The sequence below is a fragment of the Branchiostoma belcheri genome, unplaced genomic scaffold (genome assembly GCF_001625305.1).
Source record: "Branchiostoma belcheri isolate BF01 breed outbred unplaced genomic scaffold, Haploidv18h27 scaffold113, whole genome shotgun sequence".
NCBI classification, from domain to species: Eukaryota; Metazoa; Chordata; class Leptocardii; order Amphioxiformes; family Branchiostomatidae; genus Branchiostoma; species Branchiostoma belcheri.
Window position 1 is genome coordinate 990,560 of NW_017802525.1, and position 17,250 is coordinate 1,007,809.

Here is a 17,250-nt window from a genome sequence, read left to right on the forward strand (position 1 = left end):
GCACAAATGTAAACTTTATCATAGATTTCTCGCGTATCAAGTTCTAGCTGGCTTATTTTACAAGTTTCCTACCTTTCTCTGCACCTTTGTGTGATACAAATTAGATATTACGTAGCCAAAGAAGGAACAAGAAAGAAAGGACGGGTATAAGAAAGCTCTGGCATGATTATGCATTGCCTACAATGCAGTTCTACAATGCCTCGCAAGGTGGTAGACAACAACGGTGGTCGGACAAATCCTTGTGTGTCTTCGGCAGAAAAAGCTGTAGCTATCATTGTACCAGAATACTAGTACAAGGACGAGCATGCTAATGTGAACGTTTGCAGCAGGTAATTGATCATCCACGCAGTGCTAAATAAACTAGACTGAGATTACAAGACAAAAATCGCACGTTAAGAAATATGTAATGTAGAACTCTTAAAAGTCTTAAAAATCTCTTAGTGGGGTCGTGTGGCGTAGTGGCAGAGTGCGCGACTCGGAACTAAGAGTCCCGGGTACGAGTCCTGACATGCTACCGATCCTGTGCCCTTGGGAAAGGCACTTTACACGGCTTTCCTCACTTAGCTCAGGTGTAAATGAATATTGTCCTGTAATGTATTTGTCCCCTGTGTTGGTGGCGGCATTAATATAAGTTGAAGAAACTTGAGTGTGTCGTCGTCTTGTGATTACATGTTGGAATAAATAAAAAAAAAACTCTTAAAAGTATTCCCTGGCTTACATGATCAATTCACAAGCCGGCAGCATAAAGGCGAATCCTCATGAGGTCATTCACACCGTTACTACTGACGACCAACGAGTGCGCTGTGAATCATGGGAGCCCTACCGAAACTTCGTAGTCCTCATCTGCGGACGTAAGGGGCCAGCTCTGTCTTCAAGACGCCGTGGCACCTCACCTGTGCGTATTGAGACGTCAAAGCCAACAGTTTTCGGTTACTGAGAAGTCTGAGAACCTTGCAGAGGTCTTAAAGACCAGGAAAAGGTCGTCAATCTCTCCCAAGACACGTCTGAAAAAGGTCAAGGTAAACCCGGAAGTAACAGGTGTAGACAGAGGTGCCCTTGACAAGAGTAGGGTATGGAGTACAAACACATAGAAATATCAGCATATTTTTCCAGCATACAGATAAACTGTTGATGTTGAATGCATTAGTAAGTATCGACGCTATGTTTGGATGGCTTTGATGGTATTTAAAATCATGATATTTTCGCTCTTTCGACATATTTTAGACCTGTAAATAAGGCTTGTGCTGGCGAAATTTCCACGCGATGGTTGTAAATAGGCAGTAGTAAGGCGGTTCAATTGCTTGGAACATACAACGTTCGTATCTTTACGTCTGTGTGTGTTTCTGCGATACAGGAAAGGAATCTAGCTGGTCTTATAGTGCAGCAGGTGTCAGGTAGACAATGTTGTGCTTTTTAATGTGTATCTCTTTTCAAGCTATTTTAACATGTAATCACTTGTGCAATTCAGCCAAGCAATGCATATTGGCTGCCAATCAATGTGAATAAAGCAGTTTCAGTTTCAGGTACTGTATGCAGCACGGTCAGCTATGGATGCAAGAGAACGGGAGGGGAAAGAAAAGGTAGGCTAAAAAATTTAACGGCTCTCAGTGGCAAATGTGCAGATGTTGTCACACCGGCGCACCAAATCCGTAGGGTGTTTTTGGCACACAGTTAGACCAGAGACATTGTACAATAATGTCCTTGGTTAGACAGATTAGCCTAAGAGGCTCGGTGGGCATTACTCCACCGTACAGGTTAGGTGGAGAAGTCGCGTATAGTGCCTTTCCCAAGGGCACAACGTCGGGCCATGGTGAGTATCGAACCCGGACCTATTGGTTCCTAGTCCAACGCTCTAAACGTTGCGCCACCGATGCCTCCTAATATGGTTTTCTGTTAAGGGACATGACAGAAAGGCACAAATCAGACTTTGCATAGACGACTGTGTTTCACCAAAACAATCAATATTTTGACTTCCTTCAATATGTGTAGGCATGTTCAATATTAGTATCTTAAACGCTTTCCCTGTTGCCTAATCCTTAGTGACCTTTGATAAACCCTAAATCATATTACATTTCAGGTAAGTACACTGACTTCCATGATCCTATTTCCCTGTCAGAAGATATCACGACTTATGACTAAGTAATTATTAATTATGATGCCGAAATGACAGTCTTTGATATGGGTTGACTTGTTTTTAATGATACCCATGTTTAGTGAACATAGGAGTAATAAAACAAATCAAACAACAAAAGTACTTAACCCTCAACAGAACACCTTCCCGGACTGATTAATCTGTACACCTGGGGTCCGCGCGGACCCCAGAACAGTTTTTTGCTAATTTTTAGAAATTATCAACATGCTACCAGCTCAATTGGTTTGCAAACTGATGTGGGAACCTCTGTGTCCACATTACATACAAAAATCATACATTTTGAACTTTTTCTATTTTTGGTGAAGAAAAGAAGGCAAGAAGAAATACCCGATTTTTAAACCCATTTCAGACTGAAGGGGCTTTTGAGGCCCAACTTTGATCTCAGATAGCGGCTAAACGGCTTGCGCTAGAAGTATCAAATTTGGAGACCTTTCCTAAAATGTCTCTGGAAAAAAGTTCATATTAGTTTTGTACTAGTAAGTTGATGTTTTTTGTGTTGCCATGGCAACGGGTAGTTTTTTGAAAATAGAAGTAATTTTGGTTTAAACATAAAATTTTCTGAGGTTTATATAAAATTACACTTCTTTTCCAACATTAATAACATCTTACATAATTAAATATAAGTTAAATCATTTAATATGCATAGAATATGCTAATTTGATGACGTCATTGGTCAAAATCCAATATGGCAGACTATATTATTAGCTCTGACGTCATATGACGTCATAATTACACCAAAGTTATTAAAAATTAATTCTATTACTACACCATTCTTTGAAAACTTGGTAGACATACGATGAATGCATAAAAACATATAAAAACGGAAATAAGGTAATGTATAAGAACGCCAGTGTATCCATTATGATCGAAAGCCGGCTGGGGTCCCGCGCGGACCCCCAAAAGAAAATCAGATATAATTTTTTTTTATAAATGGTAGAAACGGAGTTTTCTGCACTGTATTGAGAGACAACTTTGTGGGTGACAATTACCTAAAATTTCAGAAAAAAATCTTTAGAAACAAAAAGATATTATAGAATATATAGTGCTGGGGTCCGCGCGGACCCCAGGTGTACTGTTTAGGGTTAAGCCATGGCAAGTTCTTCCTGTGTCAGATGTATCAACAGGTGGAGTCGTGTGACGTAACGGTAGCGTGTTCTGCTCAGGACCAAGAGGTCCCAGGTTCGAATCCTACCATGTCACTAATCTTGTGGGCATGGCTTTCATCACTTCACCCTGATGACAATGAGTACCTAGCTACGGTTAGGGACGTCCCTCGGATAGGACGCTAAATGGAGGTCCCGTGTTTGGGGAGAGTCACACCCAACGCACGTTAAAGAACCCTCCGCACTTATTGAAAAGAGTAGAGGTCCTTCCCGGTGTGAGTGGTTCAAACCTTACAGTCCGGTCTTACGCACCTTACTTACATGTACAAAACCCCGGTGTATTACGCCTAATGACAGTTTACCGGTTATGCCAAACAAACAAAGTTGTTTCTCCCGTTCCTGTCTGCCGCCGCTATAGGAGCTGCAGAAGGCTGCAAAGAAAGGAGTCACGGGCAGAGTGCAGCAGCTGTTAGCGGAGGGAGTCAACCCTGATGCTGGTGGTGGCTATAGGGTTAGTTACCTTGTTCATATATGGTGATGAAATATTTAAGGCTGTGCAAAGAATCAACATGTGGGAGAGGCAAACATTTTCTATCAGCTGTGAGAAAAATGCGAAATTGACTATTTTTGAATAGTTACAATCTTCGATTTGCACATGGCGATGATACACCATTCCTGTAGCATCTTATCTTGTGATTTAGATATCAATTGCATGCTATTTTTCCCCCAACCATCTTTAAGATTCAACTTACTTTGTGACATCTGTGCCAGAAGCTTAACCAGCCCCTATTTTACTTCTGCTGGTTTACTTGAGCCCGCCCTGTTACTCAAAACCATCTGATGTGTTTTACAGCAAGGAAGTTCTCTGCACAAGGCAGCCTATCATGGGCACCATGGAACTGTATCAGCTTTACTGAGAGCTGGTGCAGATGTGAACGCATGGGACAACAAAGTAGGTATTATAACATGTGACATTCATCTTTTACTTAACTATTTTTTGCCGATTACCATTTACACTGTTACCAATTCTCTCGTCATACTGAATACCATCTGATGTGTTTTACAGCAATCCAAAAGAACCCCTCTGCACAAGGCAGCCGAAAGGGGCCACCATGAAACTGTATCAGTTTTACTGAAAGCTGGTGCAGATGTGGACGCACGGAACGAGTGGGTAGGTAGACTGACTGTTGTGAACCAATATGTATATATAATGTATGTATATAATGTATGTATAATGCATCTTGTTCATCATTCACCTTGTACATATCATTTATTTGCTGATTACCGTTAGACGTGCAGCTGGTGCAGATGTGAAGGCATGACCATGGGAGCATATTGTAGGTAGATTGAACGACACAATTAGCAAAAATGTGTATAGTGTTACGACATGTAAAAATATACATGTACAGAGGCTCCTGACCATATCTTACCCTGTTCCATAACTGCAACAGGAATACACGGCACTCCATCTCGCAGCTATACAGGGCCACCCAAAGTGTGCGGAAATACTGCTGCAGCACGGGGCTGATACCGGCATCAAGAACGAGGTCAGCTGATTCGTCATCTCCTCTGAGAAAGATCTAACCACCAATCAAGAAATAAAATAGTAATTTTACCTTTGAGGGGGTGGGGGGGGTGGATGCCACTGTTTTAAAATGACATACTTTTGCTTACATTATTGGATCTATCTTTGAGCGGATAGGGAAGTGGCTGTCCATGGCAAAGGAAACTGTTGCAGGCATAAACGGCAACATGACAACTTGGCGCATGTTTTGATAGCCATACTAGTACATTAACGCATAAAAAAAGTTTTGCTTTGCTGCTGTACGTAATAGATAGGGGATTTTTTTAGATTTTCCATACACATTAACTTAACATTTAGGCATTTTGTCCCTGATATTTATAGTTAATGATGATTTACAGAAAGGTCGAACGGCGGAGGGGATTGCTGCAGATGAGAACACCTGGGGCTCCTTTGCGCAAATGAAACATCAGAAAGAACGAGTCACTCGTGGTAGAAAGGAAATACTGGAGCTTTTCCGAGAACACAAGGATGTGAGTCGCTACAAAACCTATTGGAAAAGTGATAAAAGTACAAAGAAATCGCAAAGGGTTAATGCTGTAACTAATATAGTATAAAGTTGATACTTCAGTAGTTGCCTGCAGGCAAGAATGCTAACATTTTAAATTCTCAGATTTTCCTTCCTACTGGCAGGCTGCGGGGTTGCACAATGACTATAATCGGTATTGCGTAAAATAGTCAGCTACGATGCCCACTTCTGGTTATTACCTCCGGAAAGAAGGTTATGTTTTGGGCAGCGTGTCGTGTGTGTGTCTCTCCGTGTAAACATGATGTGACCTCAAAATGATAAACAATACATCAAAATCTCCACATTTGTAACAGTAAGTTCGGCAGCTTCTAATCACATTTTAACCAACATCATTTAAACCATTTTGTTACTTAAGACCATTTGATGTGTTTTACAGCAGTGGAAGGCTTTACACAAGGCAGCCTATAATGGCCAACATGAAACTGTATCAGCTTTACTGTCGTCTGGTGCAGATGTAAACACACGGGACAACAAAGTAGGTACACCGAATGCTGTTATACAGGAAATATTTCTGTGATATCTTGTAAGCTTTAAAATTCATCTTAATCTGTATAGTCGTTTATTTGCTAACTACCATTTATACTGTTAACAACATAAGTGCGCATTTGTCTGTCCTGTTGTCATGAAGAAGACCGTTTGATTATTTTTACAGCAAAAAACGCCTCTGCATCTGGCAGCCGAAAATGGCCATCATGAAACAGTATCAGCTTTACTGACAGCTTTTGCAGATGTGAACGCACGGGACAATGAAGTAGGTAGAATGGGTTGTGATGAAAAAATATATCTGTACCATTTTGTAAGATTTGACATTCGTTTTCAGCTGCAGGGTAGTTTATTTACTAAATACTTTTAGAAATGTCACAAGTGCATTTTTTTACCGTCCTGTTGTCGGGATGATGATACTCAAGACCATCTGATGTGTTTCATAGCAAAGTTCTCCCCTGCACGACGCAGCCTGGAATGGCCACCATGAAACTGTATCAGCTTTACTGGCAGCTGTCGGTGCAGATGTGAACGCACGGGACGTTGAGGTAGGTAAAATAACTGTTGTGGCCTTTATCTCTTCCAATGCGGTTTATTTGTTGAATGCCATTAGAACTGTTTGTCGGTCCTGTTGTCCGTCCTGTTGTCATGCGGAATACCGTTTAATGTGTTTTGCAGCAAAGAACTCCCCTGTACCTGGCAGCCTATAATGGCCACCATGGAACTGTATCAGCCTTACTGACAGCTGGTGCAGATGTGAATGCATGGAACGATGAGGTAGGTACTAGATTGATGCAAAACTATTTCTGTTCCGCTATATAAGATTTGACATTTAACTTTTTTTTCTGTTTAAAGTTAAAGTGACACTTATCTTCTACATAGCGGTTTATTTTCTGAGTATCATGTAAATTGTTACCAACATAAAATGTACTTTTGTCCATCCTGTTCCCATCCATGCCACTATCAATCGCAATCAACAATCAGTAATTTGACATTTGCCATGCGATGTATGTGCATGTAGATTGTATATTCACAAAACCATGGGCCATCTGATGTGTTTTACAGCAAGGAACTCCTCTGCACTGGGCAGCTGGGAATGGCCACCATGAAACTGTATCAGTTTTACTGGCAGCTGATGCAGATGTGGACGCACGGGACGTTGAAGTAAGTACTAGATTATTGGTCATGTCATTTATGTACTAGATTATTGGCCATGTCATTTATTTTGTAACATTCTTGTGTCATAGAGTATGATTCTGTTGAATTTCTCCTGTTAAATTGTAGTACCACTACTAATTGCAATCAACAATCAGTATTTTTGACATTTGTCATGCAATGTATGTGCATGTAGATTGTAAGTATATTCACAAAAGCGGCCGTGGAAGGCTGAATAAATGTTTTAATGGTAACTCCAGATGTATCCTGAGGGACAACTCTACTTAATGTTATATGCATGAATATGGTTCTCTGGCCACACTAAGATTACACTGTTCCATGCCTGTCAATGCCCCAACAGGAGAGCACCCCCCTTCATGATGCAGCTTCACGGGGCCACCCCAAGTGTGTGGAAATACTGCTGCAGCACGGGGCTGATACCAGCATCAGGAACAAGGTCAGTTGGTTCTTCGGAAATATCTAAGCACCAATCCACCAACATAATAGTAGCTTTACTTTATGTGGAAAAAATAAATATAAATAGTAGGATTTGTATATTATGGAATGATCAATCTTTAGTGCAAGTCAATGGAAATCACTGACCGAGGCAAGGGTATTCTTTTAGGAATAAACAATTCGTGCATGGACGCCTAGGCCTATTACTAGTAATCAATTTCTTTCCTAACATGGAATTTTCTGCAGTACCTTCTAAATAGGGGATTGTTTAGAAGTTCCATACACATTGACTGAATGTTGTCCGCACATGTCAATTTCCAGAAAGGTCGAACGGCGGAGGACATCGCTGCTGATGGGGACACCACGGGCGCTTTTGCGAACAACAAAGATGAGGAAGAACTAATCATTCATGGTAGAAAAGAAATACTGAGGCTTCTCCGAGAACAAAATAATGTGAGTCGCTACAAATTTTTATGTTACACAATCAAGTATTATATCTCTAAAGAATATAATTGCCAAACACCTTGGTTCGCAAATGGCTAACGCTAAGTTGAAGATGGTATAGTTTATAAAGTTGATACTTCTGTTTGTAGTTTCCTTGGCAACCATGCTAAACATTTCAAATTCACTTATCTTTCCTATTGGCAGACTGGAGAGAGATGCATTGTGACTATCATCAACATTGCATATAAATATTCAGCTACAAAAGCAGTTTGCATGACCCGCTTCTGGTTATTACAGGTGATTCAGAAATAGGCATGTGACCTATCTGAGACGTGTACGTGTGCTATTGCATAGCTCAAATTCCGGCGGCCTACAATATCTTGAAGTGTGCTTGATGGAATAACTTTGTTTTATAGCACTGCTCCTCTATCAAGAAAAACTCACTTTCATGTGTACGTGTTTGCAGAGAGTCTCCAAACGTAAGAAGGGGTTCGATCCTGTACTCGTCCGGTACTTCGAGAAAGGAATGACCAAGGCGAAAAAGGATTGTCCTTTGATAAAAGAAGCAGCGAAAGAGAGTGGGAAAACAGAAGAACAAGTGACTTGTCTTTTTGATGATAATCAGTTGTAGCTTAAAGCAGGAAAAAATGTTTTGTGCTGTAAGATTTAGTCCAAATTATAGAATGTAATCTGTGAAAATACGTTATTTCATGCTGTATATATGCAAGGGTATTGGCCTAATCAAAGCGTATATGTTACAAATCAATTGTGATACTGAGTATCAGACCGGTTATTAGTAATCTTAAATGCCCATTCAGACTTTTATCGGCAACTACCGCAAGAGTCTGGACGACAAGAAGCGGAGACAGTCCACAGACGACACGGCCGCTGGGTACAGTGGGTTCACGGGATATCATGAAGACTCAGGAATGTCGGGTAGGGCACAAAACTTAACTAACGTTAATCTTAGCTCTAAAACAATTCAGTACATTAAATTCTATCAAGATCGTTGGTCGGACGTTGGCTATTCTAGGTTACGTTAGACCCATCAAAGCATAAACCTTTTTTCATTAGATATGGAATATATTGGATACTAGTATTCAGTCTAAAACTGGCAGACTTTCAGTCTAACGTTTCTTGGTATTTACATGGGTACGCTCTTAAATGAGAAAGATTACAATGAATTATCTCACTTATGGAATTGATTAAAACTGATCCATAAAATTCACACTTTCAATCTGCAGATGAGGACATCAGGAACAATGATTATGAGAGAGAAGGAGTCAGTCAGAGCCAAAATGAAATATTGAAGCTTCCGCGACAACAGAAAGATGTGAGTCGAGTCTCCACAACAATTATGTAATGCAATATGATGAAGTATTATATCGTTAAAGTAAAGAAAACTGTAATGCATTCTCAAACACTTTGACAGTTAGTAGATATTCATCAATCAGTGACGGTTTAGAAAGGTAGCAACACGCACCTCCAAATTTTTGACGTCCAAGATATGTCTTTATCACGGAGTGACCTATTCTTGCGAGAACACGAGACCAGATCGAGACTTGTGTAGATCTTCTGGCCTCCTTGCCGAGTAGAGGTAAATAGGACTTGGGCAGCTCCCAACCTTCATTACGATTCATTCCTTGATACAGCATGATCCAACTGACTGTGGAATGCCTCCTTGATCTTTATGTGGGTCTTACGTGTTTCTTGATTTTTTGGAGGTACGTGTTTGCTTCCTTTTCAAAACAGTCATTGATTGACGAGTATTCTGCTGTTTAAATCTATACGTGACTGATAAATCTCTTCAAACAGGTAATGTCATGGCTAATATTTACCATCCATTTGACAATGGTAAGTTGATGCGTCTGTTTTAGTTCCCTTGACACGTATGCTCATTTAAAAGTCGAAGATTTTTCATTCCACTTGGCAGGCATGATCATCAACATTGCGTTAAAACATTCAGCTACGAGGGCAGCCTGGCCAACTTCCAGTTATCGTAGGTGATTCAGAAATAGGGCTGTGACCTATCTATAGAAACATGTACATATATCATTATACATGTCAAATTTCAGCTACGGTATATTGAAGTGTGCTTGATAGAACATCTTTATCTTATGGAATTGCTGCCCTATCAATAAAAACCCACTGTTCATGTAAACAGGGAATCTCCAAACGTAAGAAGGGGTACGATCCTGTACTCGTCCGGTTTTATGAAGAAAGAGGAATGACCGTGGCGAAGAAGGATTGTCCTTTGATAGAGGAAGCAGCAAAGAAGAGCGGGAAAACAGTCAAACAAGTGAGGGTGAGTTGTCTTTTTGATGATACTCAGTTGTAAATTAGTATAGGCAGGACAAAAGGTTTTGTGCTGTAAGAAGTGAAGATTTAATCCGAATGATTGATGTAACTTATTACGTAAGACATATAGACGTTATTTCATGCTTTACATACATTTGTATTGGTCTAATCAAAGAGTAACTATATATAACAAATCAATAGTGATACAAATCTATCAGGCCTGGTTAACAGTAATGTTATCTGTAATGCCCATTCAGAATTTTATCGCCAACTACCGTCGGAGGCAGGCCTTCGGTGAGGGAAGCCTGCCCACAGACGACATGGCTGCTGGAAACAGTGGGTTCACAGGATCTCATAATTCAGGAATGTCGGGTAAGGCACAAAACTTAACTATCTTACTATTCTTAGCTCTAAAATACTTAATTCAGCACATCATTCTATCATCTATCATTGGTCAAGAAATTGGATATCACACAGTGATTGGACCTACATACAGGTACATACATGTAGTCATTTTTTTAGATATTTAACTTGTTTTTAAAACTGTATATTTAGAAAACCAACAATAGCGTAGAACCGAACATGTTACCTCGTAAGTCTGTTGAAAATGAAATTGTCAAACTGGCCTCCGCTGTAACATATACATCCGTACAAATCTGCTTTACAGAGGAGTCAGATGAATTGGAGGAAACCATGGAGGAAGTCTTATCGGAACAAGAAGAATCACACACAGAGACATTGTCACGAACGCATGAAGCAGTCGAGCAGTATAGCGACAGGAACAACCCCACAGGTATCCAACATAGCTACCGGTAGTACACATCAATTTATCATTAATACAGAGGCTCAGGAGAGCGACAGTCGAAGCAATAAAACCGCATTATTCCGCTAGACAGACTTACTTCCGTAGTTTCCTGCAGTTTGTCTCCAGTTTGTCTCCTCCATAGAGATGGTGGTTTCAATATACGGATTTCATGAAACTCTTAGCTAAGTGTTGTCATATGTCCATTGCAGATGAGGGCGAGACAAGTCAGGTTCAACTAGCTGATGGACCTTTGATCGTCAGGAGCGAAGCGTCCCAGATACAACCAAAGAAAGGTAAAAAAAATGTACCATGACTCAAATGCTTCTTTGCCTCTGCCTGAGTCTTCATATGTGTGTGACGATAGTCGAACATAACATAACATAGCTTATGCTGCCTAACTATCTCACATTGATTGCAGGTGGAAAGAGAAAATCCAAAACGCGACATATTGGCGAGTCCAGCGAAAGTGGTACCTTGACAAAGCGACCAAAGCAAGGTATGAATGGAGTCATGTTGTGAAAGAATTTTTTTGGAAATATCATTTCCATGGCAATAATAATTGCAGACTTACGATCCAATGCAGTCAATCACGTATACCTTTTCAAAAGTGTTCAGTTAAGGATGTATGTCCCTGTAGAAATAAGTACATTCTTTAAAGCGCTATGACAACTCACGTGGCATATATATATCTCCCAGTAGGCGATGGGAAACGTGAAAACATAATAACTTTCCCCTCATACAACTTCTCCAGCTGTATCCCAGCCTGCTGCCACCACCATTGCTGAAGTGTTGAAAACCGGAGCCAGTATCAGAATAAGAAAGACGAGTACCCTCCGTTGCACTAAATGCACAGTATGATTTTTACCATTCGATTATCCTTTTAACATACCATGCAGTGTCACTCATGTTTTACTTGATGCTGAAATTCGTTCCAATGCCTCCAGCTGTAGCCCAGCCTGGCCCCATCACCATTGCTAAGGAAACAGAAAACAGCATCAGGATCACCTGGACAGAGGCAGCTGGTACTAAAGACAGCTACAGTATCAGCATCTCTCCTACTGATGGTATCACCGCTCCTAGTGTACGTGTGAACCCTGGGGACCCACTGGAACACACCTTCACTGGTTTGACAGCAGGAACTGAGTACACCATCAGTGTTGTAACTGTCAGTGGTGGGGCAAAGAGTCCTCCGACAACAAAGACACAGAGGACAAGTGAGTACCCTGCGCTGTACTTGAATGGCTAGATGTATCAATGATTTTCACAAATACATTATTCTTTGGTTTTGCCATTTTTTGCTGTACTACTTTAGTGTTAGATGATGATGAAATATGATTGAAGCATTGACATCTTTTTATCATTCCAATACCTTCAGCTGTAGCCCTCCCCGGTGCCATAAACATTACTGAAGTGACAGAAAACAGAATCAGGATCAAATGGACAGAAGCAGCTGGCAAAAAAGACAATTACATTATCAGCATCAGTCCTGACACTGGTGTCACCAACTCCGCTGAAAGTGTGAACGCTGGAGACCCACTGGACCACACCTTCACTACGTTAAAAGCAGGAACTGAGTACACCATCAGTGTTGTAACTGTCAGTGATGGGGAGTGCAGTGTTCCAAAAATAAAGGCGCAGAGAACAAGTGGGTACCATACATTGTACTTGGTTAGATGCATCGATGTGCAATTTTAAAGCTTGATTATTCTGTTGATATCAGGAACTACCACTTTTAAATCAGTTTTGAATGATGCTGAAATGTGATTGAAGCATTGACAACTTTTCCATCATTCCAATGCCCCCAGCTGTAGCCCAGCCCGGTGCCATAAAAATTACTGAAGTGACAGAAAACAGCATCAGGACCACATGGACAGCTGCGGCTGGAGCCAAAGACAGCTACAGGATCAGCATCAGTCCTGACACTGGTGTCATCACTCCTTGTGTAAGTGTGAACGCTGGAGACCCACTAAAACACACCTTCTCTGGTCTGACAGCAGGAACTGAGTACACCATCAGTGTTGTGGCTATCAGCGGTGGGGTGAATAGTGTGGCAAGAACAGCGACAAAGAGGACAAGTGAGTATCCTTTGTTGTACTTGAATAGCTAGATGTCAATGATTCTCAAGACTACATTTACAGTTGGTTTAGGTTATCCTTTTTGACCAGACAGTGCCACTCTGGTTTAAATGATGTTGAAATGTGATGGAATCATTTGTTCCAATGTCTCCAGATGCAGCCAAACCTGGCCCCGTCACCATTGCCGAAGTGACAGAAAACAGGATCACCTGGACAGAGGCAGCTGGCACCAAAGACAGCTACAGGATCAGCATCTCTCCTACTGATGGTGTCACCGCTTCCAGTTCACGTATTAACTCTGGACACCCACTGGAACACACCTTCACTACGTTAACAGCAGGAACTGAGTATACCATCAGTGCTGTAACTGTCAGCGGTGGGGAGTGCAGTGATCCAACAATAAAGGTGCAGAGGACAAGTGAGTACCTTGCGTACTTTGCTAGATGTACATTGACATATGATTTTACCGATGAAAATCTCTTTCATGCATTATTATGTACTTTATTGTTTGTTAACATAAGATAGTCGTAAAATAATTGTTTCTCATTTGCAGAGTTCACGTCTGTTCTGTTGGTTAACTACGAGTACGGCACGTCCCATGGAGGTCCCTCTACCACAAACCGTCAGGTGGCGCAGTTTCTGCAACGGCATGGTGCTACAGTTCATGCTACAGCTGTCAAAGCATCTGAAGAAGACGAGCGGTGTGCAACAGAGGATAATGTCACCCTGCATCTGCCTGTCCAAGAACCAAGGGACAAGAGGACACCTTCTTTGGAATGGTTGACCTACTACCACAGCATCCACTACCTAGGTATACCACAGGATCTGAAGTGCATTGTGGGCCATGCAGGTGTCTCAAGTGAAGCTGCAAAGAGCATACAAAAGACCCGCTGTCAACAGGCAAAATTGGTCCTTTTCAACCATGACATACCAGAAGAGACGGAGCACTACAAGGGAGCTGAGAAAGCGATGACCGCAGGGAAGAAGATGGAAGACATCCTCGAAGATGCCAAGAATGCAGATGCCGTGTTCTCCTTGGGAAGAAGAATCTACGACTACTTCGAGACGAAGTACATGTCACTTGGAGAAAGCAAACCAGGACAACACTTCTTGTTTCTCCCAAGACCATCCCCAGTGTTTGAAGCTATCTCTGTCAGACCAGGAGGAGGGCAGAAAGTCGTGCTGTCTGTAGGGAGAGTGACCGAAGTGGACAAGCTGAAGGGCCATGACCTCATAGCACGGTCCTTGGGGGAGGTGGCACAGAAGATCACAAACGTCAGTTTGCGTGTTCGAGGGATAGATGAAAATGACTTTAAAGCAAGCAAGAAAATCCTGGAGGAGAACCTGCACAGTGGTAACATCAATCCCATCCTGCTGCCGTGTGGAACCCAGGAGGATATTGCTGATGATATGAAGCAGGCCCACTGGTCCTGATGCCGTCCCGCGCCGAGCCGTTCGGACTGATCGGTCTGGAGGCCATCGCAGCAGGCATCCCCGGTACTCATCTCAGACAAGTCAGGCCTAGCAGTCATGATCAAGGACTTGATCAAGGAGAAGAAATGCCATCCAGATATGAGGCACAGGATCGTGAAAACAAGCGTGAGAGAGTCTGACCAAGATGTCACCGCGAAGTTATGGGCAGAGAAGATCGTTGATACCTTAAAGTACTCTGACTCTGAATTTGAGAAGGCAGCAGAGTTCAAGAAGAAGCTGTTGGAGTCCAAGTACTGGGAAAATCATACCAAAACCTGCTGAGGGTCTGCGGATTGAACAAAGATGAGTAAACAGTCCTCCCCTACAGGCATCCCTGGTCAGGCCATGAAGCAATGATCAAGGCTTTAATCAATGACGAGAAGTGTCATCTGGACGAGAGACACTAGTCCTGGATCGTAATAAAACTACTGTAAAGGAGTCCGACCAAGATGACACAGCAAAGTTAATGGTGGAGAAGATTGTGGACACGTTGAAGCACTCTAAACATGAATTCAACAAAGCAGCAGAGTACAAGAAGAAGCTTCTGGAGTCCAAGTACTGGGAAGAGTCGCACCAAAGCCTGGTCCGACCTGTGTGAAGATGCGAGAAAATGGGCAAAGGAGATATATCATTGTGGACACCTTGGAATTCTCTGAGGCAGAATTTGAGAGGGCGGCAGAGTACAAGACTCCAAGTAATGGGAAGAGTCACACCAAAAGCTGCTTCGGATCTGTGGATTGAGTGACTGACTCTAGATCGCGTCCACTCAGCCACATGTCAGATTCCTTGTCGCTGATTCTGGTCCACAGACGTTTAATGCCATCATCACTGTGTGTATATATTCCAAACCAAAGCAAGACTTAACAGTGACCTCATATATTAGTGGCCATGTATAGTTTCAAATATGTATTCACTGGTGTTGACCTTGTTTATGCCATCTCTATCATGTACGTTCTAACCAGGGCAAAGTAACTAGTTGGCTTGGAACTTCTGATATAGATTAAGATTGGTGTAGCTAGGAACTTAAAATGACCAAATATTTTCAATCTTAGGTAAATTTGATTTTGTACATAGACATGTCCCGAATTACAAGGTGCCTTCATTCAATACATTTGTAATAATAATAAGTTTTATACATTGTAATGAATTGAACTAGCATGAAGAACTTGCTTCTGTACTTATGCGTTCTCAATTCACCAATAGATGATACCAGTGTTGCAAACATTGTCAGTGTGGTTCAAGTTGTTTTATACGTTATTAGCAAAAGAATGGTTTACAAACCATAACGGCTACACTGTCATTATTTCACTGTTACATATCTTAGCTAGACACAAGACGTACGTATTAGGAACCAACTATAGATTGGCCGGGAACTTTCCCTTATCAGTAGCTCCCCACTCTTTCACTAATTACAATATTGTCACTGTAAAAAAGACAAGGAGAAGAACTCTTGCATAATCATAATCAGTAACCTCCATGGCCAAATATGGTCATCTTTGATTTGATTCTGATTGAAATGGCCGCCTGTGTTCTCCCAGACGGAAATGTTACAAACAGGATGTAGCTTTCCCTTGAAGTCGTTTCCACGTATCATATTTCACTGGACATCAAAAAAGTCCTACCTGGCCTTTGAGACTTAAAGTTAAAAAGTTAAAGAGCCTTACGCCAGACAATTACTACGGTACAAGTACGGTCAAAAACAGACAGTCTGTTGTGCCCACATTCAGTATGGACGGCAACAGGTATCCACGGCCCTTGGCGATTGGCAATGATGTTTATGACCAGGCTGAACCAGTGAATCACATTCGTGTGAGAAATGTCATTAGATTAGTAGAAACGCGACAGCATACAGGCGAGTCTGAGCCGTGTGCAGGATGGCATCAGTACTCGGTACCGCAGCCGGTAAGGCTGCCACCGCGGCAGTTCAATTCTGGAGCCGCGGCGACCGAGAGGGAGTGTTCCCAAGGCCGGCAGGAGGGCGTGTATGAAGAGGCTGACACCTGAGAAAAATTAGACACAACATGAGCAAGCAAGCAAATTCCTTCAGTGTTTTCTAGGAAAAAGAAATTGTTTCATCCTTGCAGAACGATGTGTACTACAGTACAGACACTGCTTGTAATAAGTATGAAATGTTGTGTGTTAAGATAGCATTTACATTACATGTTTTCCCACTCCTAAAAGTGTATTTGTAAGTGTATCTAATTATCATCATTTATGTTATATTTTACACACTGTTCAGATCTTCTAAAGCATGATGAAACTTTTGTTTCCACAATCAATGATGTTCTTGAGTTCTTGACGCCCACACCCACCCAACATCTGCTTGGAGAACACTCAATGCATTACAAATACATCGCTGACAGCTATGCGATCTCCGTAAAAAAACGCGAATTTATGGATGGAGTACAGGTTCACTCAACCCTATCTCATAGCATACTGATATCTTTTAGGCAAAAATGCGATGTCACTGAGGGAACAAGGTTGCTTGCTACCAAAAACCAACCAACCAACCAGCCAGCCAGCCAACCAGCCAGCCAACCAGCCAGCCAACCAATCAACCAACCAACCGGTCAATTTAGTTTTGAAATAAAAAAAGCCATAAAACACGCTAAAAAGCCCCCAAACTCTGCTTGGAGAAGTAAAAGCTCCTCCCGCCATGTAATGGTCCCGTCCATCGCGCGCGGCTACACTGCAC

The 17,250-nt window shown here is 41.8% G+C and overlaps 2 protein-coding genes across 2 annotated transcripts in view; both read left to right on the forward strand.

Moving 5' to 3' along the window:
• Positions 1-827: 827 nt before the first annotated feature.
• LOC109462159 (ankyrin repeat and KH domain-containing protein mask-like) lies at positions 828-14,516 on the forward strand. Its single transcript, XM_019758650.1, has 23 exons — positions 828-1,019; positions 1,524-1,580; positions 3,674-3,766; positions 4,109-4,207; positions 4,322-4,426; positions 4,707-4,802; positions 5,179-5,310; positions 5,743-5,841; positions 6,019-6,117; positions 7,366-7,461; positions 7,782-7,913; positions 8,371-8,502; positions 8,723-8,840; positions 9,149-9,237; positions 10,069-10,209; positions 10,460-10,574; positions 10,870-10,995; positions 11,217-11,300; positions 11,426-11,503; positions 11,952-12,221; positions 12,813-13,082; positions 13,237-13,500; positions 13,636-14,516. The coding sequence occupies exons 2-23, from the start codon at positions 1,548-1,550 to the stop codon at positions 14,514-14,516; spliced, it is 3,552 nt and encodes a 1,183-aa protein (XP_019614209.1). The 5' UTR covers positions 828-1,019; positions 1,524-1,547.
• A 96-nt stretch (positions 14,517-14,612) lies between these two features.
• The window catches only part of LOC109462160 (tripartite motif-containing protein 2-like), a 6,841-nt gene continuing 4,203 nt past the window's right edge, over positions 14,613-17,250 (forward strand). Inside the window, exons 1-2 of the mRNA XM_019758651.1 lie at positions 14,613-14,806; positions 15,077-15,249. Of these exons, the coding sequence (XP_019614210.1) occupies positions 14,613-14,806; positions 15,077-15,249 (367 nt within the window). The remainder of the gene's footprint in view (positions 14,807-15,076; positions 15,250-17,250) is intronic.

Excerpts from the sequence above, each read along its gene's own strand:
- LOC109462159 (XM_019758650.1), top strand. The coding sequence starts at position 1,548 with ATGGATGCAAGAGAACGGGAGGGGAAAGAAAAG. Across the intron at positions 4,427-4,706 it reads TGGACGCACGGAACGAGTGG|GAATACACGGCACTCCATCT; the intron begins GTAGGTAGACTG and ends TAACTGCAACAG. Across the intron at positions 10,575-10,869 it reads TCATAATTCAGGAATGTCGG|AGGAGTCAGATGAATTGGAG; the intron begins GTAAGGCACAAA and ends TCTGCTTTACAG.